Source organism: Monodelphis domestica, chromosome 7 (assembly GCF_027887165.1).
Source record: "Monodelphis domestica isolate mMonDom1 chromosome 7, mMonDom1.pri, whole genome shotgun sequence".
Lineage (NCBI taxonomy): Eukaryota > Metazoa > Chordata > Mammalia > Didelphimorphia > Didelphidae > Monodelphis > Monodelphis domestica.
Window position 1 is genome coordinate 145,526,290 of NC_077233.1, and position 26,735 is coordinate 145,553,024.

General features: G+C 37.1%; 1 protein-coding gene across 6 annotated transcripts in view; it reads left to right on the top strand.

Annotated features, from left to right (window-relative positions):
• The first annotated feature begins 6,739 nt into the window (after positions 1 to 6,739).
• Positions 6,740 to 26,735, top strand: part of NPRL3 (NPR3 like, GATOR1 complex subunit) — a 73,565-nt gene continuing 53,569 nt past the window's right edge. For 3 of the 6 annotated variants that reach the window (XM_007499168.3, XM_007499170.3, XM_056805765.1), the window contains exons 1-4: positions 6,740 to 6,873; positions 12,624 to 12,693; positions 18,356 to 18,394; positions 23,315 to 23,444. In XM_007499168.3, the coding sequence (XP_007499230.1) occupies positions 6,756 to 6,873; positions 12,624 to 12,693; positions 18,356 to 18,394; positions 23,315 to 23,444 (357 nt within the window). In that variant the 5' untranslated portion in view covers positions 6,740 to 6,755. Of the gene's footprint in view, positions 6,874 to 12,623; positions 12,694 to 18,355; positions 18,395 to 23,314; positions 23,445 to 25,093; positions 25,549 to 26,735 lie in introns of those variants that run through there. The other 3 variants (XM_007499169.3, XM_056805766.1, XM_007499173.3) reach the window with 2 other exon arrangements.

The window sequence follows — 26,735 nt, forward strand, 5'->3', positions numbered from 1 at the left end:
GGGTTTGTCATGGACTGTCTTGCTGAGGTCACTTACCCCAAGTCTATTCCACTGATCCTCCTTTCTGTCTCTTAGCCAGTACAAAATTGTTTTGATGACCACTGCTTTATAGTATAGATTGAGATCTGGGACTGCAAGGTCACCTTCCTTTGTGTTTTTTTTTCATTATTTCCCTGGATATCCTTGATCTTTTGTTCTTCCAAATGAACTTTGTTATGTTTTTTTCTAATTCAGTAAAAAAGTTTTTTGGAAGTTCAATGGGCATTATAAATCTTGAAATCTCTCAGACTTGTGAATGTTAAAAATTTCCCCATCGGGGAATTCTTACTGAGAAACATTCCCCATTTTGATGTGAGAACTCCCCAGGATCAGAAATGGGAGGACCTCTACTCCACCCATACTTAAGACTGCTTTAGGGGAGAAAACTCCTTGCTAAACAAAGAAAGTACTTAGATCCATGCTTATGGTGGGGCAAGGAGTTCTTTGAGCCAGGCCTGTTTTTAGAATTGATACAATGGGATGCTAGGTACCTAAAAGGGTTGGGCAAGTTTTCTCTTGATGAGATTAGTTGACTCAGCTGTGTTTTCTCTTGTTCAGACTTACTGAGGAGATTGGTTGACTTAGCAGGAATTTAGATGGGCAGTCCTTTGGAAAGCTTCTACGGTGATTGATAGATGTAGGGACTTAGGGGAGGTGACATGGGAGAAAAACCCCTATATAAGAAAAAGCAGAATCTCTTGAGGAGAAATCCTTTTGGAGGAATTCCTTTTGGAGGATCTCTGATGAAGATCGCTTGGGAAGAATCTCTTGAGAGAGGCTCTGGAGAAGGGAAGCTCTTGGAGGACAATCTCTAAGGAGGTCTCACTGGAGCTCCTCTAAGGGGACTCTGTCCCTCTGGAGGCTCTGGAGAGAGGCCTTTTGGAACAGTCTCTGGCTGGAAGGCTCTCTGGTGAAGTCAGCTGAGATGGAGCTGGCCTGGTGTCACTAGAATCCTTGTTTAGGCAGACCTTGTGGTGAGTGTTAAAAGACTGACTGACTGACTGATTCTCTCTCTTAAGACTCAGGTCTAGGCCATATTGGCTTGAGGCCCTTCATAATTATTCCTTTCCTACTCTTTCTCTCTTTCTCTAATTCCTCATTATATTATTAATTTAAAATCTCTATAAAACCCAGTTGACTTGGGTATTTGAATAATTGGGAATATTAACCTGGTGACCACCTTATATTTGATTTAAAAACCAAGACACTGTAGTGAAACATATTTTCTGCGGTCAAATTTACTCACCCTCTCTTATATCTATCACAATTTATATCTTCCACCATTTTAACTCACTACAGTTTAAGACATCAACCATTTTAAATCTCACAGTATGGCACACGAAATAGATTGATAAGTTTGGGTAGGATGGTCATTTTTATTATATTAGCTTGTCCTACCCATGAGCAGTTAATGTTTTTCCAATTGCTCAAATCTAGTTTTAGTTGTGTGGAAAGTATTTTGTAGTTGTGTTCATATAATTCCTGTGTTTGTCTCGACAGATAGATTCCTAAGTATTTTATATTGTCTAAAGTGATTTTGAATGAAATTTCTCTTTCTAATTCCTGCTGCTGAGATGTGTTGGAGATATATAGAAATGCTGATGACTTATGTAGATTTATTTTGTATCCTGCAACTTTGCTAAAGTTGTTGATTATTTCCACTAGCTTTTTTGTTGATTCTCTAGGATTCTTTAAGTAGACCATCATATCATCCGCAAAGAGTGATAGTTTGGTCTCCTCATTGCCAATTTTAATACCCTCAATTTATTTTTTCTTCTCTAATTGCTACTGCTAGTGTTTCTAGTACAATGTCAAATAATAGAGGTGATAATGGGCATCCTTGTTTCACTCCTGATCTTATTGGGAATGCATCTAGTTTATCCCCATTGCAGATGATGTTGGCTGATGGTTTTAGATAGATATTGTTTATTATTTTTAGTGTAATGTATATTCTTTAATATTATACATGCATATGTGATAATATACAAATATTGTCCCAGTTATTCAGAAAGGGACAAATAATGGAGTCTTCTGTGTGGTGTTTTGTTTTTTTCTGCCAAGTAGAATTATTTTTAGACTTGAAAAGACAGAACAAATGGAGATGCAATCCTATACTGTAATAAGAGACAACTTTGTGGTATAGTATATAGTATTCTAGACTTTGAGATAGGAAGTCTTGAGTTCAAATCCTACCTCAGACATTTAATGTTTGATCCTGGGCAAATCACTTAATCTCACTTGTTCTCAGCAAATCTATCTGTAAAATGTGGTTGTTGTGAGGTTCAAATGAGATATATAAAGTGCTTTGCAAACCTTTAAAGCACTATATAAATGCTAGTATTAAGAGAAGTATAGTATTCAGGTCATATGATAAGACCACCTTTGGAGGATTATGTTCCATTTTAAATACTATATTTTAGGACACTGAGAAGCTGAAGTGTGCATAGAAAGGGCAATCTGAATTGTAAAGGGTCTCAAAATCTTGCCATACTTGGATCATTTAGAGGAAATGGGAATGCTCAGCCTGGAGAAGTCTTGTGGGGGGAGAAAGAATAGCTGTTTTCTACTATTCAAAGTAGGCAATTGAAGATGTAGAACAAGGAAAATTCACTTCTTGTCCAGGGAATTAAAAGTTTGTCCATTAAAAAGTTATGGATTGACAACCATCCTGGAGGGCAATTTGGAACTATGCCCAAAGGGCACTAAAAGACTGTCTGCCCTTTTATCCAGCCATAGTACTGCTGGGTTTGTATCCCAAAGAGATAATAAGGGTGTATGGGGTGCTCAAGGAAGGGTAGTATCTCTGGTATGGAGGGCTTGTCATGCCCTCCTAGGGCAGCTCTCCAGCCTCTGACCCTTACCTGATACCCAGCTCTCACTTGTGGCTCCCAGTAGCTGCTAACATGCGGCAGCGGCCACACCCCGGGCAACGGCTTTGACAGGCTGGTTAAACCTTGTGAGGGTAGCCATCGGGTCTTCGTGGACCCCTGCTGAACCAGGGCTTTGCTCACCCAGCATGTGAAGACTGCTTCAGCCGAACAGACGGAAGAAACCAATAAGATGGTTCAACGGCTGAGAGGGCAACGCAGCAAAGCACTGTGGAGTGCTTAGGGTGTGTTGGAGCACAAAGGACAACACGGCCACCCAATGCAGCTGAGGAAGTCTCCAGGTGTAATGACTTTTCGTGCCACTGGACCCAGGCTTCCAACGCTGAGAGAGTGGGACTGTCTCTGTGCATCGGCTTTTCCACTTAAATCTCCTTCACGCACAAGTGTCTTTGTGCACATTATGAAAACGCACAAAGACAGTCATCATCCTCGGTTACCGAGAGACTACTACTACTACTACTACTACTACTACTAGTTTTACAATGAACACATTCAAGCTAATTAAATCTTCAAGAAATTGGAGAATAGGTCGCAGCTGGGTAGCTCAGTGGATTGAGAGCCAGGCCTAGAGACTAGAGGTCTCCTAGATTCAAATCTGGTCTTAAAGACACTTCCCAGTTGTGTAACCCTGGGCAAGCCACTTAACCCCCATTGCTTAGCCCTTACTACTCTTCTGCCTTGGAACCAATACACAGGATTGAATCCAAGATGGAAGGTAAGGGTTTAAAAAAAAAAGAAAAAAATTGGAGAATAGCTTCACAATGAAAATATCCAAGTAGATCAATATTTTAAAGAAATCAGGAAATTGGCTCCAAATACAAGGAGAGGAGTAGTTTGGGATTGGATTATCTAGGAGGGGCTGATGAGAGGATCAGTCAAGTTTTGGGGCTGGACCTCTTGGAAGAAGCTTCAATAATCCAAATACAAAGATACAATAGGAGAGTCTTCCAAGACAAAAGGGTACTTAAGATTTTATCGGTTTGATGGTTGAGGGGGCCTTAGAAATTTCAAAGTTAACCCTCTTTTACCACTTACTAAAAATATATAAATTTTTTTTTTGAACCATCATTTTGAACCATCCAAAATTTTGAACCATCAGTCTGGGACTCCTGCTTTAGGGCAATTCCCATACAGACTCATTTAAAGCTGTAAAGCTTTTGTAAGGGTTGGGGGGGAGGACACCAACATTTAGATTAATATAGATAGACAGAATATTAGATATTATAATTATATTAGATATAATTATTAATAATTTTATTCTATTGTAATTATTACATATTATTAATATAATTAATAACTTGAGAATAACACTAATTTCTCAGTTCAAACATTATCAACTAAAAGAGTGAGAGAAGGCTTCATGGAGAAGATGGTATTTGACTTGGGGCTTTAAAGGATGAAGGTGATTTTAACAGAAGATATAGTATGACCCTTTAGGTCTAGGCAATAGCATGAGTAAAGGGAAATAAGAAAGTAGAAGGGATGCATGTGCTGAGGACAGCTAATAGTTCAGAGTGGCTCAAGTATCGAAGACAAGAAGTACAGCAGGGACAGCTAGGTGGTTCAGTGGATAGGGAGTGAGGTCTAGAGACAGGAGGTTCTGGGTTCAAAATTGGCCTCACATAAACAGCAGTGGAATCCTAGGCAAGTCACTGAGCCCTGATTGCCTAGCCCTTATCACCCTTTTACTTTGGACCTATCAACTTGGAAAAATATAGAACTACTAAAGTAGTTGGCAAAACAAGTCTTTAATCAGGAAAGAGATAGATCCATAAAAATCAGCCACTACACAAAGTCAGGGGCCAAAATACTACAGATTCAGGACCCTGGGATTCTAGGGACAAGGATAGTATCTCTGGGAGGATCAACATTAGAGATGATTCTCCAAAGAATAATAGAACTTGTGGATCTTATATACCTTTTGGGAAACTAGGTACAGGAAATATACACTGACAGGTTGCAAGCTTTGGAAGAGACTATAGTCAGAGGCTGGGGTATCAGAGAGTGGTCTACTACAATGAATACAAAAGAAAAGGGTCCAGCCAAGGGCTGGGCTATCTCAGAGAAGACTTTAATACAATGGAAGAAACTACTAACACAAAAAAGGGTACTTAACATTTGACTGTGTCCACCAGTCCCACTTACATACATTTAGAACTGGAAGGGACTTCAAGAGGTCACTTAGTTCAAACCCCTCATTTTATAGAGAGCAAACTTGAAGCTCAAGGAGGCATGACTGACATATAATCACAACTATCAAGTAAGACTGAGGATTTAAACCCAAGTCTCCTGGCTCAAAATCCAACATTCTTTCTCCAATATATTATAGCAAGTTAACAGAGGACTTATAATTGTGGAGAAAGAAAATCTCTTCTTTTGAATGAAAACAAAGTTCTAGAGAGGAAGTGGTTTGCCAGACTAGAGATAGATTAAGTGGCACGGCTAAGATATCAATCCAAGTCTTTTAATTCCTTATTTCAGCTAGATGCTTAATATTTGTCGCACTGAATTTTTCACCTCCACATACGATACATAACAAAGCAGCCTGTAGCCAGGTATAAATAAAATGTTCTCTCAAACATTGGATCTCTGACTTCCTGCCACAGCGAAAAAAAATTCCATATTTTGCAAGAAGCTTTCCCAGATCCCTCTCAAGGGTAAAGCCTAGCCTCAACCATTATCTCTAATAAATCTCCGGTCTATAGTTTATTTATAGGGAATTGGTCTGTGGTCTCCTCCATTAGATTGTAAATTAAGGACCTTGAGAGCAGATTGGAATGTCTTGCATTTCTTAACACACCGTTTAACAAATGCCTAGATTCGGCAAGCTTTCGTGGCTGGCTAAGCAACTCGAATGGGATGTTATTTGGTCCAACCCCAGGGAGAGGAAGCACAGGTCACCCAGGAAGCAAGGAATTGGACTGGGATTCGAGGCTAGTACAAAGCTTTTTTCTACTCCGTCACAGGGTCTTGGTAAGGAGTTAGCTGGAATCTTGCTGCGGTTAGGGTGGGTGGATGTGTTTTCTTAGGGAGCAGAAGAACAGGCAGGGAGATGCAAGAGTCTTTGGAAGGATCTTCGGCTACAACCATAATCATTGCCAGTCCCTTGCAACCACTTCCGGCAGAGTGCGCGGATTCTAGCCGACGAGTCACGGCGCAAGCGCAAGAATCGGCATCTCCGGATGGAAGGGGCGGAGTTGCTAGGGCAACTGCTCGAGGCCTACGGAAGCCTCGCGAGGTTGTTTGGATGAGGGAAGGCAATTCCGGATGTGACTCTTTCGTACCCCGTGAGGGCGAGTTGACGTTTCCGCCTCCGCAAGCCCTGGGGGTTCCCTCCCCTCTGGCTCTCGGGCGGAGATTTCGTCTTTCAAGATCGTCTCTGTTACTTTCCATCCCCTCTGAATCCCTCCTCTCCACCGAGTCCCTCTCCAGCTCCCCCAGGCTTCTTCAGCCCTTCGGGCCCGGCCTAATTCCCTCTGCACTCCCAGAAACCCCATTCCACGTCCCCCAGGCCTCCCGCTTCTCTCTCCTGCAAGCCCGGATACTTCCCACTTCTCTCCGAGCTGTCAGCCCCAGAGATAGAGGCCCGACCCCAGCTCACCCCTAAGCCCTGAGCCTCCTCCTTTCATCACCGTCAAGCTCCATCCCTCTCCCATCCCTAGCACCAAAGAGGCCTGATTGCAATCCCCCCGAGGTCTCAACCGTCCCTCGGTCCCTCGGCCAACTTTATAGTACTCCAACCCCAGAACACGCCCTCCAAATCCCCAGCTTCTTACTTCCCCTAAACCTGGTTTTCCTTACCTTCTGGTTCTCCCCACCCGATCCAGGATGGGGGAGAACACCAGCCCCATCAGTGTGATCCTGGTCAGTTCAGGGAGCAGGGGCAATAAGTTACTATTCAGGTACCCATTTCAGAGAAACCAGGAACACCCTGCATCCCAGACAAGTAAGTGAGCCAGTGTTGGCAGCATGGTATGGGATTCCTGGGGACATGTAGCTGCCTCTTTTAAGTTTGGAGGGAAGAATGGTGACAATGACTAAAGGCTGACTGTTAGACTTCTCTACTCTCCCCATTTTTTCTCTTGAGCACTGAAGACTTCAATGGTTTGTATAGCCTGAAAAGTGAGCTCATTTGGGATGAAAACAAAAATATTTGACTTTTTTGTGATTCCACCAAGGTACCATGCTTCGTGCAGGGGATAAAAAAAATGAAAAATGACAAAGATACTCGAAGATTAATATTATGACCTTGTAATCATATTTTTCCTCCAAGTGAAGCTCATTTCTCTTTGCCTCTTTTATTTTTAAAGGTTACAGATATGCTATACAAACCTGAAACAAAAAGCAATGAAAACATTTTAAACAACTTGTTTCTTATTTGTTGAAAATTTTTCCAACAAATGTTTATTGACCTTTAAAACAACCTTATAGGTGATTCTTATTTAAGCATATTCTATAGATATGAGGGGCAGTTGTTTAATGATCACATATCATAGGGCCTGGTGTTCCAAATGATGATAGCAACACTTTATGAACTTCCTTTCTAAATGAATTTCATGCTTATTTTACAGAAGACTGTGCACTAGTAATTTGTAAATCATGTATTAGAAAATTTTGAGAATGAAAAATTTCCAAATTGGTTCAAGTATCAAAACTATATTTTGATAACAGTGGTATAGTAGAAAACACACTGGCTAAAATGGACAGAGAGCTTGTGTTAGTCAACTCTGACACAACATATGTAACTTTGGGAATATCATTTAATCCCAAAGTGGTTCAATTTCCTCGAATGTTATATTAGAGGGTCTAAAACTATATAGTCTAGAGTAGTAGCATCAAACTTAAATAGAAAAGGAGGTCACTAAATCATACTTAAAGATCCCCAGAAAAGTACATATTAACAATAATTATGCTCTTTATATTTATATAATTTATTTGTTAAATATTTTCCAAGTACAGGGCAGCTAGGTAGCTCAGTGACTAAAGTATCAGGCCTGGAGTCAGTTCAAATGTGGCCTCAAACACTTCCTAGCTGTGTGACCCTGGCAAGTCACTTAACCCCATTGCCTAACTCTTACTACCCTTGGTAGTAAGTTCCACCATCTTGGAACTAACACAAAGATAGAAGGTAAGGGTTTAAAACATGTATATTTCCCAGTTAATGTTTTAAATGGTTAAGGCCACACTCAGGAGTATTGCAGGTGGAAGGTCAGGTGTTTTATAGTTTATGAGTTCTGTTCCAACTCTGAAATGCTATCCATTCATATTTCTTGTGTTGTTTTTTTCCCCTCTATTCAGTTGTTTTAGTTGTATCTGACTCTTTGTGACCTCATTGAGGGTTTTCTTAATAAAGATACTAGAGTGGTTTTCCATTTCTTTTTCCAGATCATTTTACAGATGAGAAAACTGAGGCAAACAGAATTAATGACTGGCCCAGGGTCATACAGCTAGTGTCTGAGGCAGGATTTAAACTTAGATAGATGAGTCTTCCTGACTTCAGGCCTGGCACTCTATCCACTATACCACTTAACTGTCCCCATTTTTTGTGTGAGAAACCATATTTGAAAAAAGTATCAATAGTTGATTTTTATATTTGTACTTTGGATGAGGTCAAAAATTAATATGATCCTCTGAAATTGTCAAAATTTTCATAATTGTACTTTCTGCTATGGGAAAACATTTTATTTACCTTCCCTTCTCAACATGCCATTTCTTCCTGGAACTATTCCTATGCTTTGATACTTTGTGAATCTGTAATCTCATTGATATGGGTGCTGTCTCCTACAAGCAGATCATAATTCATCCCTGGCTGCTTACACTGTGAAGTTCTTGGCCATGCCCTTCCATAATTCACCCAATGTACTGTGCCTCTAGTTCTGGCCATCAGTTCCTAGATCAGAGATTTAAAGTTGAAAGGGACCTAAATATCATCTAATGCAAACCTCTCAGTTACAAATGAAAAAGCTGAGACCAAGAGAGGGAAAGCAACTTGGTCAAAGTCACATGGGTTGGAAATCAGGATTTGAACACATTCTTGTTCTGTGCCACTTATCCCTTGGGATATGTGAGTTAGGACTAAGCACTGCATTTAGGAACCCTTATTGAGTTTATTTCATTACTTACTTAACTCTACCAGTTTAGCCACATGTTAAAAACAGTTTTTATTTGAACTTTTTGTTTTTACATTATTTTTTCCACATATTTCCCTCCCCACTCAAATAATATTCCTACTCAGATGGCTATTCTGTAGAAGAAAGAATAATTTTTTTAAGGTACTTTAGGGAGAGGGCAGGTCGATAGTTCAGTGATAGAGAGCTAGGCCTGGAATTGGGAGATACTAGGTTCAAATGTGGCCTTAGATGTTTCCTACCTGTGTGACTCTGAGCAAGTTACTTATCTCTCATTGCCTTGTCCTTACCATTCTTTTACCTTGGAATCAATACACAATATTAAGTCTAAGATGGAGGTCAGAGTTTTTAAAAAGAAAAGGGGGAAAAAAGGTATTTTAGGGAGCAACTAGGTGGCTCATGGATAGAAAATCAGGCCTGGAGATAGGAGGTCCTAGATTCAAATATAACCTCAGACAATGTGATGCTGGGCAAATTACTTAATCCCAACTGCCTAGCCTTACTGCTCTTCTGACTTGGAACTGGATCCTTTGTATCAATTCTAAGACAGAAGGTAAAGGTTTAAAAAAAAAAAAGCAAGCAAGTACTTTAGCAAAACTAACACAGTGCAATGTTCCACACCCATTGTCTCTCATTTTTATAAAGATGTTTCCTCAAATTTGTCAAGAACATAAAAGTAGCACGAACTACTAACCAACCCCAGCCAGAGAGGTACAGAAGATAAAAACAGAACTTTTGAGATCTCTGATTTGAATATAGGTTACAAGCTAGTCAAACATAGCAGTCCCTTATCCATGTGTTTATATTTGGCTTCTGTCTAAAAGTGTCATAGGTCAGGGGCAGCTAGGTAGTACAGTGGTTAGAGTGGCAGGCCTGGAGTTGGGATGACCTGGGTTCAAATGTGACCTCATAAACTTCCTAGCTATATGATCCTGGGCAAGTCATTTAACCCTAGTTGCTTCGCCCTTACCACTCTTCTGTCTGAGAATTGCTACTAAGATAGAAAGTAAGAGTTTAAGAAGAAAGAAAGAAACAGGCAAACAAACTTGGGCTAATTCCTGATTTGTTTGCTTACTACTTTTGTAGCCTTGCACAGATTACTTAACTTTTCCACAACTCAGTTTCCTTATCTATAAAACAGGGATAGTAATACTAATAGTATGCTGATATTATTGCAGGGATTAATTAATATCAAGGCAAGTGAAGTGCTTTGCAAATCTTAAAATACCAAAACTTTTATTATATAGTCAGTTCTAACTATATTGAGTTTAACTGTCTAACTTATGTATTATAAGTCAGAGATGGGGAGACTTTTTATCTTTTGAGGAACAGTGACCAATAGAAAATTAAGGGCAGGGGGCAGCTGGGTAGCTCAGTGGGTTGAGAGCCAGGCCTAGAGATGGGAGGTCCTAGATTCAAATCTGGTCTCTGACACTTCCCAGCAGTGTGACCCTGGGCAAGTCACTTAACTCCCATTGCCTAGCCCTTACTACTCTTCTGCCTTGGAGCCAAAACACAGCATTGACTCCAAGATGGAAGGTAAGGGTTAAAAAAAAAAAGAAAATTAAGGGCACTTTAGAAGTAAAAAATACTTTAGGTTGGGTTTGTTTGTTTGTTTATAGAAAAAGGTTAAAATCATCTGATTTTTAAACTGACAGGGAACATAAATACATCAAATATTTCTAAACATACTTTAATTTTATATTTTAACTAGTTAATGAAAAGAGGTGGGATTAAAGGGAAGATGGAGTAAGGCGTTAATATATTCTGAGATAAGTTTATTAGTAAATTATTCTTGTCAATCAACAAGTAGATATCTACTATATACAAAGCACTATTTTAGATGGTATGAGGAATTTAAAAAAAAATGCCAGAGGCCATCATACCTGGACTGCTTGACAAGGTCACAGTCCAAGGAAGGAAGGTCAGCAAAGCAGACCCCCGAATGAAGGCCCCCTGCTGATTCCCCTTTGTGACTTCTTTCCCCAAATTTTCCCCACTAGTGGACTTATTATTATTCTCTCCCCAATACAGGAGAAATAACATGAGAGCAAATACTTATAGGATCAATAAATATATACCCTACTTTAAGCCCCCTAGGTTATTACCCCCCAAAGATTGCAATTACAGAATAAAAGCCCAAAGATTACTGCCCATGACCCCTCCTTTCTCAAGCACACAATACGCTCCAAGGCCCTACAATAAACACCAGCTGAAAGGTTGAGTACTATAATGAATCTTGTCCTACAGTTACCACACTCGAGTGAATTTGTTGGAACAGAAGCCAAACAGCATTGCTAGGCACTTCAAAGTAACACAAGAAAAACGGAACTTGTAAATTGAGGAAAACCCCAAAATTGGTCTGCCTAAAGTCCTCACACCTAGATACAAATAATGTTTTGTTGTTCATCTCCCAAGCAATTAATGATGAATAGTGAAAGCTGGCCAAAAGCACAGTGATTCAGCAGGTAAAGGGGTACTAACCTACAAATGGCTTTATTCACGTTAATCATATCTATCACAGATTGTTGTAGAAACTTAGTAAATGATCACAGAATTTTTTGTTGTAGTAACGTCTCAAGAGTGTTGTTTAGGTGATTTGATAATATCCAGTCACACTGTAAAATGTCACATATGTAGAAAATTGATTATGTGTGTGTACCAAAAAACCTATATAATACGTACCACGGTACTATGGCAGAGCACTGTGTGTGATGTCTGCATACGTGGGCTGAATGCACAGTGTGTCTCATCTCATTTATCCAACCATGACATCACACTTGGGCAGACAACCCTGGGTCCTCAGAGAGACTGCTGGATGGACCTCTATTAAAAAATATCTATATATCTATATCTAATATATATATATATATGACAGGGTTCCCACCCTCAGGGAGTTGTCAGTCTAGTTGGGGATATCATACTATTTGTACACAGTGTTGTATATGTAATGTATACATTATTGTATAGTATAAAATTAAATACTAAATTGCGTGGTAGATTTCAAAGTTTTACAAGAATTCTGAGTAGAGGAAGGTCATTATGAGCTGAAGGAGATAAGGAAGAAGGAATCAATGAATAGGCAGGACTTCTCAGAGTTTAATCATCCTGATGTAACCCACTTCCCTGTCTTGTTCTTCACACTCATTAAATTCATTGCTTTTTCAAAAACACCTTTGCCTGTATCTTGGAAGTGGAAATGGAAATCAGCTGCCAAGAGTCAACAGTTTGCTAATATAACCTTTCCTATATTTCTTTAGTGTTTTAGAGTTATAAAATAATTTTCTTACAACAAATTTCTGAGGTAAGTAGTACAAAAGTCATTATCTCCATTTTATGAGTAAAGGAACTGAGGTCCAAAGGGATTGTGATTTGCCATTAAGTTGTAGAACCAGGAATAAACTCTTGATTCCATGTCTAATATTTTCCCTATTACATCATATTGGGGAAAAGGATGGAAACAAATGATTAAAATAGAAGTGTAAAGATTATTCATGGAGTTCATTTATCTGTACTAGTCCTGACCCCTAACTTATCATGTTTAATATATTATTTCCTTTTGCTACAGACAAGCCACGTAGCCGATATGCTGTTAACAACACAGGAGACATTACAGATGACCAAGATGGGGATTCCAGGTAAGAGAATCTTCTTACCCTTTCAGAAAAGATGGGAGATGAAAAAACATGAGGTGGCTGAAGCTTCACCCATCCCATCCCATATTGATTCTCCTGTAGGTGCCCACTATATTTAAGGCTCTGTCCTGGGAACTGATGATATAAAGAAGAAAAAAAATCTTCAAAGAGCTTATATTTCATTGGGGGATACAACATGTACATAAATCAGGGTATACAAGAGAATTTGAGGATAGGAACATTAACATTGTGGGGGCATGAAAGAAGTCTTCTGAAAGGAGGTGGCACTTGATGGAAAACAAGAATTCTAAGAGATATTGCACTAAGTTGGAAAGTGGAGTATTGATTTTTGAGAATAGCTAGTAGACCTGTTTGCCTGGAATGTGGAGTTTATGAAGGGGTTTAATTTGAAATAAGATTTGAAAAGTTGGTTGGAACTAGGTTTGGATAGTCTTAGCTTCTCATCTGAGGAGTTTGTATATAGAGGTAATTGGGGAAGAGTGACAGGTTTGGATCAAGGGGGCAACATGGAGAGGCCTGTACCTTAGGAAGATTGTTTTAAAAGCTGTGTGAAAGAAAGACTGGAAGGGGGGAAACCAGTTATGGAGCTGTTGGAATGGTTTGGGTGAAAGATCATGAAGACTTGATTTGGAGTGCTGGCCAGAGGAATGGAAAGAGTCCCACAGTTGTGAGAGGGATGGCATATGTAGTTACCAAGACTTGATAACTAGATAAGAGGTGAAGGAGAGGGGAGAGGAAAATTATGCATCTGTTTGCCTGACAGTGTAGTGGTATCCTCAGTAGAAAGAAGCAGCTTGGAGAAAGGTGAATTTTTTGCAAGAATTGATCACTTCCTGTTTGGACTCTTCTATTTTAGACTTGATGAATTTGAGATGTTTGGTGGTGGTGTCCCAGAGGTGGTTGGAGATGTGGGACAGATGTTCTTTGTACTGTGATGGGTTGAGTTCTAGCAGTTCTAACTGCCCATTTAAGATTGTTTGTAAACCAAGGTTGCCACTTCCCTACTTGTAAGCCCTATTTGTCTCCTTGCTGCCTCATTGTAATGTAGCAGTTACCTTGGGTTACTAAAACCTTTGCCAGACGAGTATAGGCTCTTCACAAATTAAAAGGGCTTCAAGTATGGACATAGTCACAGATTATTTTCTAATGAATGTTCTAGAGAGTATGCCGTAGATAGAGAAAAATGTATCACTCCCTGCTTTCATGGAGCTTACCAGCTTAGTGTTGAGAAGGCTGTTTACTGAAAGGCTGGCCGCCAGATTATTATTTATTTATTTTTACCAAAGCAGTTCATGGGATCGTGTGTTGACAGGGCGCGTCTGTTGCAGTGAGAGCTAAGGAGCTGTGTCCAGGTAGTGCACTGAACTGTCTGTTAGAATGTCACTTAGTTGATTTTCTTGTTCTTTCAGCAAACATCTATTAAGCACTTATTGTATATGGAACACATATGGAACATTGTGCTAAGCATGGAGAGAGATACAAAATTTTGATAAGAAACTGCCCCCGTACTAATGAAACTTCTATTGAGTAAGAAGATTAAGTACAGATGTATTATGTATTGTTGTATATTATAGTTAAATGCACCTTATAGTAAATTGCAAAACGAAGTGCTGTAAGAAGGTCCAAGAGGAAATGGTACACCTTAGAATATATATATATATATTTTAACCCTTACCTTCTGTCTTAGAATTGATACTAGGTATCAGTTCTGAGACTGAAGAACAGTAAGGGCTAGGCAATTTGTATTAAGTGGCTTGCCCAGGGTTACATAGCTAGGAACTTCGTCTGAGGCCAGATTTGATCTCAGGACCAAAAGCCTGACTTTATATACTGAGTCACCTAGTTGCCCCTAGCATTTGGTATTTAGCATTTGTCTTTGTATCCTCAGTACCTAGCATAATACCTTATGTATAGTAGGCACTTAATAAATATTTGTTCAATTCATTTGCATCATTTGCCACAATATATGACAGATGAGATGCATGTTTGTCAATTTATATGCTAAAGAGATATAGGCCAGAGGCCCATTCTACTCTTTTACTTAAGAACTTTAGAGTGCCATCTATGTATTTTATTTTTCAGAGAACTATTCAAAACTAAAAATTCTTTTCCATAGACACCTTAAATCCAGGAATGACAAAGACTCATCAAGGTTAACTTTATTACTTCTAGCACAGGTTTGAACTGTGAAGTTCTTTCTAGGAAACAATCTAAGACTAAAATAGATGCTTTGCAGCATTTTTTTTAGAAGGTATGTATTCCTTCTGAAAGAACCATAAAAATTTGAGACAATGTAGATATGCTCAGTATTTCAACATCTAACATAACTTTTCCCTTTTTGAAAATGATAATATTTCTCATTCAGGTGGCCATAAATATGGAGAGTCATTATGGTATAGTGGATAAAGTTTTTGAATCAGCAAGACCCGAGTTCAAGACCTACCTTAGACAGAGATGTGTGACTCTGAACAACTCACTCAACTTTATAAGTTTGCTAAGAATGAGGGTTAGAGGTTTCCTGGCTTCCTCTGTTGATGGGGTTTCCACACCAGTAACCCTCCCCACAATGAAACAAGTTAGATGGAAAGCAGAAATAGGACAAGGGGCTCAGCTCTGGTCTCCTGGGGGGGATTGAGACACTCATATCTCTAACTAGGCTTCTCCAATTCTAAAAAAGCTTATAGAAGAAAAAAAAGTGTTTTTCTGTAATTTCACAATGTCCTGCCAGCCAAATTGATTTAGTTCTCAAGATAATGTTCATTACTTTTCCTCGTCAAAATACTTTCTAAATGCATTCAGAAACAAAGTAAATATTTGTAAGGAAGAGCCTAACAGTTTTGAAAGACAGAGCCATCTGGAGGAACTCTGCAACAACATGCCTGAAAGTTTGGGATTTTTCTAGTGAGTGACCATGTTGGAAAAACCTTTTGCATTTGTCAGCCTGCACGATGATTTTTGTTGACTTTTTAGACATGATGAATTTGGAGTCAATATTTCTGTTACTAGTAGCTTTGTGATCTTAGGCAAATTACTTAAATTCTCTGGGCCTCAGTTTCTTCATCTGTTAAAAAAGTGAGGTAGGATTAGTCTAGACAGCTTCCAAGGTCCTTTCCAGCTGTTAACTCTATGATCCGGTGATTTGATCAACCACATGTAGTTGTATCAGAGATCTAGATTCTGATTCCATCACTGTCATGAATTTTCTTTGTGATTTTAGGGATATTTCTTTCTCAGATTGGATGTTTCTTTGAATACTTTGGAATTTGTGATTCCACTGTTTTATGTCACACCCTTCCTTTTGTACTGCTGTGAGGCCTAATGAGATAAAGTATAAGGACCTCTGAAATCAGAGATCCTCAGACTATACATTTCTTTTCCATGGTGTACATGTCACTTTATCTTCAAGTCCATTGTTGTTGTGGTTTTTCCTGTTAAAAGAATTCTGTGAAACAGTAAGACTGAACCAAAGCAATCTTATTTGTTATAATATGATAAGTGTATAATGGTAATAATAAAAGTCTTACTTTGATTTTAATTTTCTCTATCCAGAGCTCAGCAGTCCAAAGTCAGCAAAAATTTTGAGAGCTTTCAGCCTTTTTTTCTTTTTCCTTATTGACTAATCTGAATATGAGCTGGAAGTGGGAAACTTCATGTCCCTAGGGACAAATTATTATAGTCAGTACAACTATACTATTGCAAACTCTCACTCCTGTTTGTTTATTTAGTTTAGGGATTGCCCAATTGATTCATTCATTTGGTACACATTTATTGCAAACCCATTGGGTTCTAGACACTAGTATCGAGTTTTGCAGATCTCTCTGCTGTGGATTCTTCATTTTTTGAGGTGGTGCCTTCTCAGAGAAAGCAGCTTTTTGATGTAGAGAACATTGTATTTGGAGTAAGAAGTTATTGATTCAGATTTCTGCTTTGTCCCTTAATAGCGGAGACATTCTAGAATGTTGCAGATTGATACCTGTTCCACAACTCATAATCTTGGAAAGTTCCTTGGAATAAGTGATTTTTTTTAGGGCTATATAGTCATCAATAATAGGAGGAGTTTCCTCTACCTTTTGTGGTTCAGTCATTTTAAAATATTTTTTCCCAATTACATGTAAAAACAATTACAAACATTTTTTTCCTTTATAAACTTAGGTTAGGGGAGAAAAGGAGAGAAGGGAAGGGGAGAGGAAAAGTGAGGGGAGGAGAGGAAATAAGAAAGAAAAGGAGGAAAGAGGAGAAGAAAGGAGTAAAAATAATTTTTAATAATTATTTTTTTAAAATCTGAGTTCTAAATTCTTTCCCACCTTCCCTCCCTTATCCCTTCATTAAGAAGGTAAAGCAATTTAATATAAGTTATATGTGGTAGTCTTGCAAAACATTTCCATATTAGTCATATTGTGAAAGGAAATACAAAAAAAAAATAAAATTTGTGGTTCAATCTTACTCTTTCATATAGATCTTTTAACAGGGATTTTCCTAGACCAGTGGACTCACAGATCTAAATCCCTATACCCCATTCCCCTAATTCTAGACTGTTAAAATTAGATAAGATCTTAGAGTTATCTAATTGAACACCCTCATTTTGCAGATTTAAGACTGATGCCAGAGAGTTAGAGTAACTTCATTGTCATCTCTTTGAGTTTTAGTTTCTTTATCCGTAAAATGGGTGTAATCTATTCTACCTCCCAGGATTATCATGATCCTTAAATGAGATAATATATATGTAAAGTTATTTGTAAACTATATAAATGCCAACTACTGGTATTTGTAAGTTTTTCCTCATTGACATATTCAGAATATAAAAATACAGAGATACATAATCCTTAGAATTTTGTTAGGCATGTTTTCTATTGGATGCTCCCGGTTTGTAATAACAGATATTTCTTTTTTTAGAAACTGGGGCTTTGGAGTATCTTCCTTAAGTAACTTTAAAAAGATATCTAATATTTTTCACTTGTTAAATGGGTATTGGATATGGGGTTTTGGTTTTTAAAAGATTATTACAAAAATGATGAATACAGAAATAGGTATTGAGTGAAAATACATGTATAACCCAGTGGAATCACTTGTCGACTCTGGGAGGGGGAAAGGGAAAAGGGGAAGGAAAGTACATGAATCATGTAACCATGGAAAAATACTTAAATCAAAATTTAAAAAAAAAAGATATCCAGTGTACTACAAATGTTTTATAAATAGAGAAGGGTTTCAAGGAAGGAAGCTGATATTGAGAGGCAGATATTGTGTGTGGTTGCTATATTTTAGTGAAGGAAGAGATCAAGCTCTTTGAAGAATTGAAACTAATTCTATACTCTTATCCTTCTCAGTTATCACCACCTAAATATGAAAACTGGGACTTTTTGGATGGGTAGATGAGTGGGGATATAGTTACAGAATTCTCAAAGGAAGACATATATGTAAGCCTTTGAATATAGGTAATGCTCTTTTAAAAATATTATTCAACAGTTTCTTCCCTCATCAGCTGATTATCTTTGCTTTATAGCAATTAACCCCTAACAATTTGGTACATCTTCCAATTTTTAATACTATCTTTAAAAAAGAAGCCAAAACAACCTCATGTTATTTTTGGTGGTTTATTCTTCTGTTGTATTTTTGCTTGGTGTTGATGGTCATATTCCCATTTCAGCGAGCAATGTCCTCTAACTGATGAACAATTGGTTGCAGGGTAAGATCAAAACATTCTATACTGTCTTTTTGCCTCAACTCATGCTTCTTCTTCTCTTTATAATTGTACTTAATTTCTGATTTTCATTTTTTGTTGATCAATGAACTAACGAAACGATGACAGCAGCCATCTCTCTGATGCTCAGTACTCAGATCTCCCCATAGAAATTACCAAGGGCCTGCTAACATTTCTCTGCTTTCCTCCAACCCAGACTCTTTTCTCTTCTGAGCTCTGAGGTGTTGAGCTATTGTGTTTTTCCAAGAGAGCCCAAGTGAATACCAAGAAAGATTCTCTGGACAGGGCTTAGCTTTAATACTACATTCAAACCTTTCTGACAAAGTTTAGATGAATATGGGTGTCAGGTTGTATTGTCAACATAATTGTTATGGAAAGGGATCAGAGATTGTTCCTATATATACATGCCCAGAAGAGTACATTTTTTTTTTTTGAACCCTTACCTTCCATCTTGGAGTCAATGCTGTGTTTTGGCTCCAAGGCAGAAGAGTGGTAAGGGCTAGGCAATGGGGGTCAAGTGACTTGCCCAGGGTCACACAGCTGGGAAGTGGCTGAGGCCAGATTTGAACCTAGGACCTCCCGTCTCTAGGTCTGGCTCTCAATCCACTGAGCCACCCAGCTGCCCTCTAGAAGAGTACATTTTACTAGTTAGTTTCCCTCCTGATTTTTAGTTATTTTCCCTCCTGATTTCTCCAGGTACATTTTAGAGGTACACTTTTTATCCAGGTTCTGGAATTAAGTGGGGTTTAATTAAGTCATGGCTGCTGCTAGAAGTACCAAGAAGAGATAAAGATTTTCTCCTCTAAGTATTTATAACCAGTTTCTCTTCAAATAGAAATGGATTATATGATTTCATAAATGATCATCCTCATTCCTTTCCCTACCCTGGGGGCCCCCTCTTACTACATGGGCCTGTTTACTTTCTAAGAACTTGAGGTGATGAACTTGGAAAGCTGCAGTTACCTGATTTACAAGGTACAGAGGTGGCACTATTAGACTAGTTCACTGCTCATGGTGGCACCTTTGTTCTCATCATTCTCATTTTTCTCTTTGCTCCCTGAGATGTCAAATTAGAATGCCAGGATCAATTAGTAGGAATGTAAGTGACCAGGCAGGTTATTTTGTTCCTCCTATGGATATTTTGCCTGAATTTCTAGTTAATATCACAATTCTTTGTTGTTTTTTTGCATATAGTATTTTTGCACTATTGCAATATAACCCTTTCCATTTAAATAGTGGAAATGGTTCCTATAATATTAAAAGATATGTATTTTATTAATTAGTCATTATTTTTTAAATTTTTTTTATTTTATTAATAGTCATTTGGCTGCTTTTTATTCAGTTGCTTATAGAAATTTGACAAATTTGCTTAATTCTGAATAATAGGAATTTTAATTAAGTTATGAATTTTATTGTATTTAGAGAATCATATTAAGTCTTCAGACAGTTTATAGGGTGAGTATGTACTACTGAATGAACACTCTTGCAGCAATCTGAAAATTTATCTGACTTGGTGATTAAGGATTCATTATAAGGTCCTCTTTTTCTTTAAGTTATGACTTAAAATAAAAAGAATTCCCTCAGAACACCAAACTCTTCAGTTCTTCCAGTTCTTGCATTTAATCTAGAGAGCTCCATTTAAACCAGAGTCCCATCTAAGCCAGTATTATTTAAAATAGGGTCTTGAAATTGGCTCATCTTGTCTACATTAAAAAGAGTAATGCCTCCTGCTAACCCCTTTGCTTCCAGCTAGACTCTGGGGAAAGCATGCATTCTTAGGCTTCTTGAATACATTGCTTGTACCTCCTAGACACAATGTTGGATTTATAGAAGTGGACCAGGAGGAAGTATGGCATGGCTCTTAACAGCTTAGAATATTTTCTCACAACCACATTTGGTTCATTTTTAACTTTTGGAAATAAAAGAATGAACTGGATCAGTTTGCTGAAGAGAAGCTGGTTTTAGTTGTCCATTTAAGGGTGGAAGGTAATAAATCGTCTTTATAGAAAGCTAAGAATTTGTAGTCTAGTGTCTCTCCACATTCAAAACCTCAATTATTCTTGCAAAATTATATCTAACTAGCACAAGAAAAAAATGGGGAACTTCATTGAATGAGATGGAGTTCATTTTATTAGCCTCTCCCTCTATCTTCCTCTAGCCACCTGGTGGTAGAGGAAAAAGAGAAACTATTATTTGAACAAGAATAATATTTGACCAGTTTAAATCCTACCTTTTCCTTTGCTCTATATCATGATGAGGCTGAAAAGACTGAGAAGTAGATCCATCTGTGGCCCTTTTTAGCACATAACACCTTTCTCTAACCCTCTGGACAGGTTTTTTAACCTCTGGACCTTAATTCCTCATCTATGAAAAGGAGAACTGTGCTTTGTAAACCACAAAGCCTATTCAGATGATTGTTATCGTTATCTTGCCCTGGACAATATCTAGTACCTACAAAAGTCAGTCAATAAGCATCTATTAATGCTTATTAGGTGCCAGGCACTATTCTATATCCAAGGGAGTAGATTTGCAAAAGATTGTCAAGTACTCTCAAGAAGCTTAAATGGCACTTTTTTTAATAGATTCTAAGACTTAGTATTTTTTTTTTTAGAATCTTACCTTCTATTGTAGAATCAATACTAAGTATCAGCTCTAAAGCAAAAGAATGGTAAGGATTAGGCAAGTGGGAGTAAGTGATTTGCCCAGGCTATATATCTAGGAAGTATCTGAGGTCATATTTGAACCCATGACTTCCTGTTTACAAGAGTGGATAGAGATCCACTGAATCACCTAGACTTAGTATTTTCAAGTGGAACATTTTTCTCTAGTCACTGACTGTGAAAGGGACCAATATTAGTGCATAATTCCATGTGTCAGGTTATTCCAATTATAAGTGAATCCAGTGAGCAATTGATTTGGTTTGGTATCACTCTAATAGCTTTAGGCTTACCATAAGAGAACCTAAACTTATGATGCTTCAGAACCAATCTAGTCTTCTAAAAGACCTTGAAAACTTTTTAGGCCTGCTCTGCTGCAGACCAGGACAAGACCAACCTAGATATGAAAAGACTTTTGGAACAATTGTTCTGCTTGCTTCATTTTTTTAGCATATTATTCATCTGTAGGAAGTTTCATATATTCTACTGAATTTGGGGTGATGTCCATTATATGCACATTGAGAATTGTCCAATTGTATAGAAGTATGCTTGAAGCAATGAAGAGTCATTGGCTTAGGGTTTGAGAATCCTTTTTATTGTATTTTATTTGACCTGTAGAAGCAGTTAAGCCTAAATAGGAACTCATTTTCCAAAACAAAAAAGAAAATCATTGTGTTAGTTCTCCAATAAATACCAAAAGATTGATTTTTCTGCTATAAAAATATTATTTGCTTAATGTTCAACAAGAAATGCAGACAAAAATAGCTTTTTGAGACAGTAGTGGTACATTTGTTCAGGGTTAAAGTCAGAAGGACTGGGTTCGAGTTGATTTATTTCTTACCTCTGTGACCTTAGGCAATTCACTTAACCTCTTTGGCCTTAGTTTTCTCTCACGTAAAATTAGAGTATTGTATTAGATGAGTTATAATATCCTTTTCCGCTCCAAATCTATAAAACTCTACACTCCCTCAGTGATTAAAAAAGAACATTTCACCAAAGGTATTGTAGAATATCTGTCTTTGGTGATATTTAAAAAGAGATTGTACATAATTTATTTCTGATTGTTCAGATGCTGAGGGCTGGGAATTGGACTATATGAACCTGAAGTCTTTTATATATTGCATTTGGCTTCCCTAAAACAGTATGACCATAGTATTTCAAGAGAAACAGGAATATGCTGAATCTTAATAAAAACCAATTTCATATATTAAGATTTTAACTTGCCTAAACTAGAGGGTTTTGCCAAGAGGAATATTATTTTTTATACTTTTTCATATGCAAAGATGTATTCCTATTTCTAAGACCCAGGTTGTTTTCAAAGGTCTGGGCTACAAGAGATAAAAGAATGTAATAGGCACACCCATAGGCCACCCTCATTTCTCTGAGTGATACTGTTATCTGTAATCCTTGCATGAGGGATCTGGGGGGAGAGTGACATACATAATAAGACATAAAATTATATACATTTAGATAAATATAGACTTATCTACATATGTACATGTATGCATTGATACATATGTGCATATGTACTTTCTTATAAAATAATAGCAATAAAATTAAAATACTACCATTTGTGAAGAAAAAATAAAATTAATAGTAAAATATTTATAGTGTTGATTATCAAAGAATTAAGTTCTGCTTTTCATTCAGGAATGAATTTATTTATTTATATTTATATTATTTATTATTATTTAAATGAATTATTTAGTTGAGTGTTTCTTTTGGGGGTGGGAAGAAGAAGGCTTCCAGGTATAATTTTTTTCTTTATTTGTGACAGTCCCACAGTGGCTAATACCTATTCTTCATTTGCTTGAGCAGAAGGCTGCATCAGTCCATAATCGCTTAGTACATATATTAACATGTAGCTCCAGCAAAAACAGTGGCTATCTCAACTACTTTTTAAAAAATCTTTTATAAAAAGCAAACTGCAACTTATATTTCTCTCCTGTATTTCACAGAGCATGTCACAAAATGGCAGCATGTGCCTACAATCTTTGCTCCTTGATGCCTTTCATCTCCTAATTGTGGTGATCTGAAATATGTAATCTAGGGAAATATTTTGCAAAAGATGAATTGTTGGAAATCAATAAGGTTCACAATTGGGCAACTTAATTGGAACTCTCATAAAATTAAACTTAAATGAAGCTTCAGGTTAATATTATCTGCTTCTTCCCTTTGGAAGTTTTGGGGTTATGGTGCTATTAATTTCTATTGTAATTGTTTTCCATTTTACTTTCTTTTTTTAAAGATTTTCAGATGTTATTCTGGCAACAATCTTGGCAACTAAGTCTGACATGTGTGGTCAGAAATTTGAGCTGAAGATTGATAACGTGCGCTTTGTGGGTCACCCCACACTTCTGCAGCATGCCCTGGGACAGGTATGGTCAGTAGCACACAGAATCATGAGAGATAGGGTCTTATGTAGCTAGATCACTCTTCTTCCGTTTATTTAGAAGCCATCTCTGTGAAAGGTAATGTAATCCCTTACTTTACAGTTGAGGAATCTCAAGCACACAGAGGGTAGATGTCATGATAAAGAACATACAAAAAAGCATAACTTGAGTCTAGGTCTCCCAATCTCTCAGGTCCAGTTTACTTGAGAAAAAACACTTAAAAAACAAGCAAACTAGTTTCATTGGCATAGTTAGTTTCTATATCAGCTTTATTTCCTAATATCTCTCCCTTCTCCCTTTCTCTGAGAGCCTTCCCTTATAAGAAGAAAATGAAAAGAGGGGGGGAAAAGTTCAGCAAACTTAACAAATACAACAGCCAAGTTCACAGTGTTCCATATCCTGGAAGAAGGTGCATTCTCATATTTCTGAGGCTAAATGTGATCACAATTTCATAACTTTCAGTTCTTATTTTTTTGTTCTTTCCATTTACAGTGTTAAAAGTCTTTGTTACCTAAGATCTGCTTACTTTATCAGTTTTTATGTCTTCGGATGCTTCTGTGCATCTTTCATAATCATTACTTCTTACATCACAGTAATATTCCATTATATCCATAAATCACAATTTGATCACCCCATGTGATGGGCACTTTACTTTGTTTCTGATTCTTTACTACCAACAAAAAGTACTGTTTTAAATAATCACTCTACTAGTATTCCAAATTGCTTTCCAGAAAGGTTGTGCTAATTCATAGCTTCACTGACAAAGAATTCCTGTATCTGTCTTTCTACAGGCCCTCTAGCATTTGCAATTCTCATATTTTGTCATATTTGCCAGTTTGTTGATTGTGAGGTAGAACATCATTTGTTTTCATTTGGATTTCTCTTATTATTAGGAGACCATACTTCTATAAACAGTGAAAAGAATTTAAATAAATAAATGTTATGTATTACAAAAATATCGTTGTAACCCATCCTGCAAATTAAAAGTCAGAATCCAATGTGCGAGGAACTAAAAATTGTATTTGTTTTTGGCATTGAAAATCAATATAGTTGTAAAGATCAAACAGTTCATTATTAATTAATTTTAACAGATATTATTAATCACTGTTTACAAAGTACTGTGTAAGGCCCTGGAGAAGTTAAAAAGTTTAACCTAGCAGAAGTCATTTAATAACCTCAATTTCTCATCTTCAGTCTGATTATTTTAATCCCATTTTTCTCCTGCTCTGCTTGTATTTAAGAAGTATGTGAATTGGATAAAGTTAAGAGACTGGACATTTATTGGACTCAAAGAGTCTTAGTCCCTGATTTGCCACTAATAATTGTGACTTTGGCCAAGTCACATCCTTCCTCTGGACCCTAGTTTTTCCCTATTTATGTAATGAAGGAACTAGACTAGATCAGGAGTTCTGTGGCCCTTGAACATGTTTTTTATTATTTTGGGCTCTTTCAATATAATTGGTTCCTCTGATAATCCTATGTATTTTATTTCATGCTTTTAAAACTATTTTTCTGAAGCTGAGCCCATACGTCTCACTAGACTGCCAACAGGGGTCCAGGACACAAAAATGGTTAAAACTCCTTGGACTGTGATCTTTAAGAGTCTTTCTAGTTCTTACATTCTATGCTTCTGATTGGCCATCTCCCATTAGAAATTGTGCAGAGGTGAATGAATGATTGCCAAATTGCACATTTTTCCATCTAGTCAAAATTTTTTTTCTGAAATTCTGCTAAGGGAATGAGCTTTCTGTGATGATTTAAAAAAAATTGAAAGGTGTTTTTTGTTTACAGTTGTTTTTTCATGGCAAAAAGCTTCATTGCTTATGTCTGGCAATGTGTGATAAAAGCCTTCTAAGGCCCTGCTAGAGCTCTTCTTCCACCTTGTGGTAACATTTGCTCATAAAAATTACCATTTTATATCTCTTAAGTTGGCCATTCTTGAAATAAATCTGCCTGTCAGATGCCAAGTGGCCCCTCTGGTTCATCACAGTGATTGTTCTGTGTAGGTACAAATGGTGGTTTATACTGAAGAGCAGTAGAAATAAAGGGTTGGAGTGGAGGTACAAGCTGGGAGTGAGCAGTAGAAAAGGTAACAGTAAAGGACCTGTTCAATTTAGGAAACATTTATCAAGCATCAGCTATGTATAAGGTATCTGTTTGCTGCCTTTTACACAATCAAGGAAGTAATATAGCTGATGTTTATATAGTGTTTTATGAATTAAAAAGTGCCTTGTTATCTTATTTGATCCCCACAATAACTGAGACTGATAATATATTATTCCCATGTAAATATAATTATTCATATTTTACAGGTGAGAATTTTGAAGGTCAAAACAGTAAATTGATTTTCCCAGGGTTATTCAATTAGTAAATCATAAAGATGATTTGAATCCAGTTCTTATTATTATACCATTAATTTTTCTGCTCCCCATCACTGCTTTCCTGAGGGATTGTCTTGACATACTCTTTCATCCTTCTTTCTTTTTTCTATATCTGTAAACTATGAAAGATATATAGTGAGCTTTCAATTATATGCTAGGAATAACTGAGATAAGGAAAATTGATCCAGAAAACTCATTTACATGTTTAAAAAAGAACTAGTGAATTCAGATTTTTTTATGTATTTTGTCATTGTATAGTTTAAATTTTATTTAAAGATTTAGTGAACTCAGATTTTTTTCATGTGTTTATTTTGTCTTGGCACGGTTTAAAAAATTTTCCCTCAACTAATAAATTTTATTTATGTGTTGTTTTAAAACATTAGAATCATTTCCCAATCTTCCCCTACCCAATCAACTCATCCTTTGTTAAAAGAAAAAAATTATATGACCTAAAAATTAGCAAAGTTCCTTAGGTAGTGTATAGATCATTCTACACTTATAAGCCATTTCTCTCCAGAGAGTAATCAGGTGTTTTCTTCTTTTTTCTTTGGATTCAAGATTGGCTTTGCAGATCATCTGGGTTTCACAGCATCTTAATGTTACTTTTGTTCACATTATTGTAGTCACTGTATTTATTGTTTTACTAGTTCCTCATTCTAGTTCATTTCAGATAAATCTTCTTAGGTTCTTTGACTTTTTTCCTATTTGTTATTTCTTACAGTACAATATTCGATTACATTTATATACTATAGTGTGTTCACCCATTTCTCAATCAGTGGACTTCCACATTGTTTCCACATTTGCTCTACCACAGAGTACTTCTAATATTTTGTTACATAGAGGAATTTTTTTCTTATTTTCATCTTTGGGATTTATGCTTTGTATGGCTCAATCA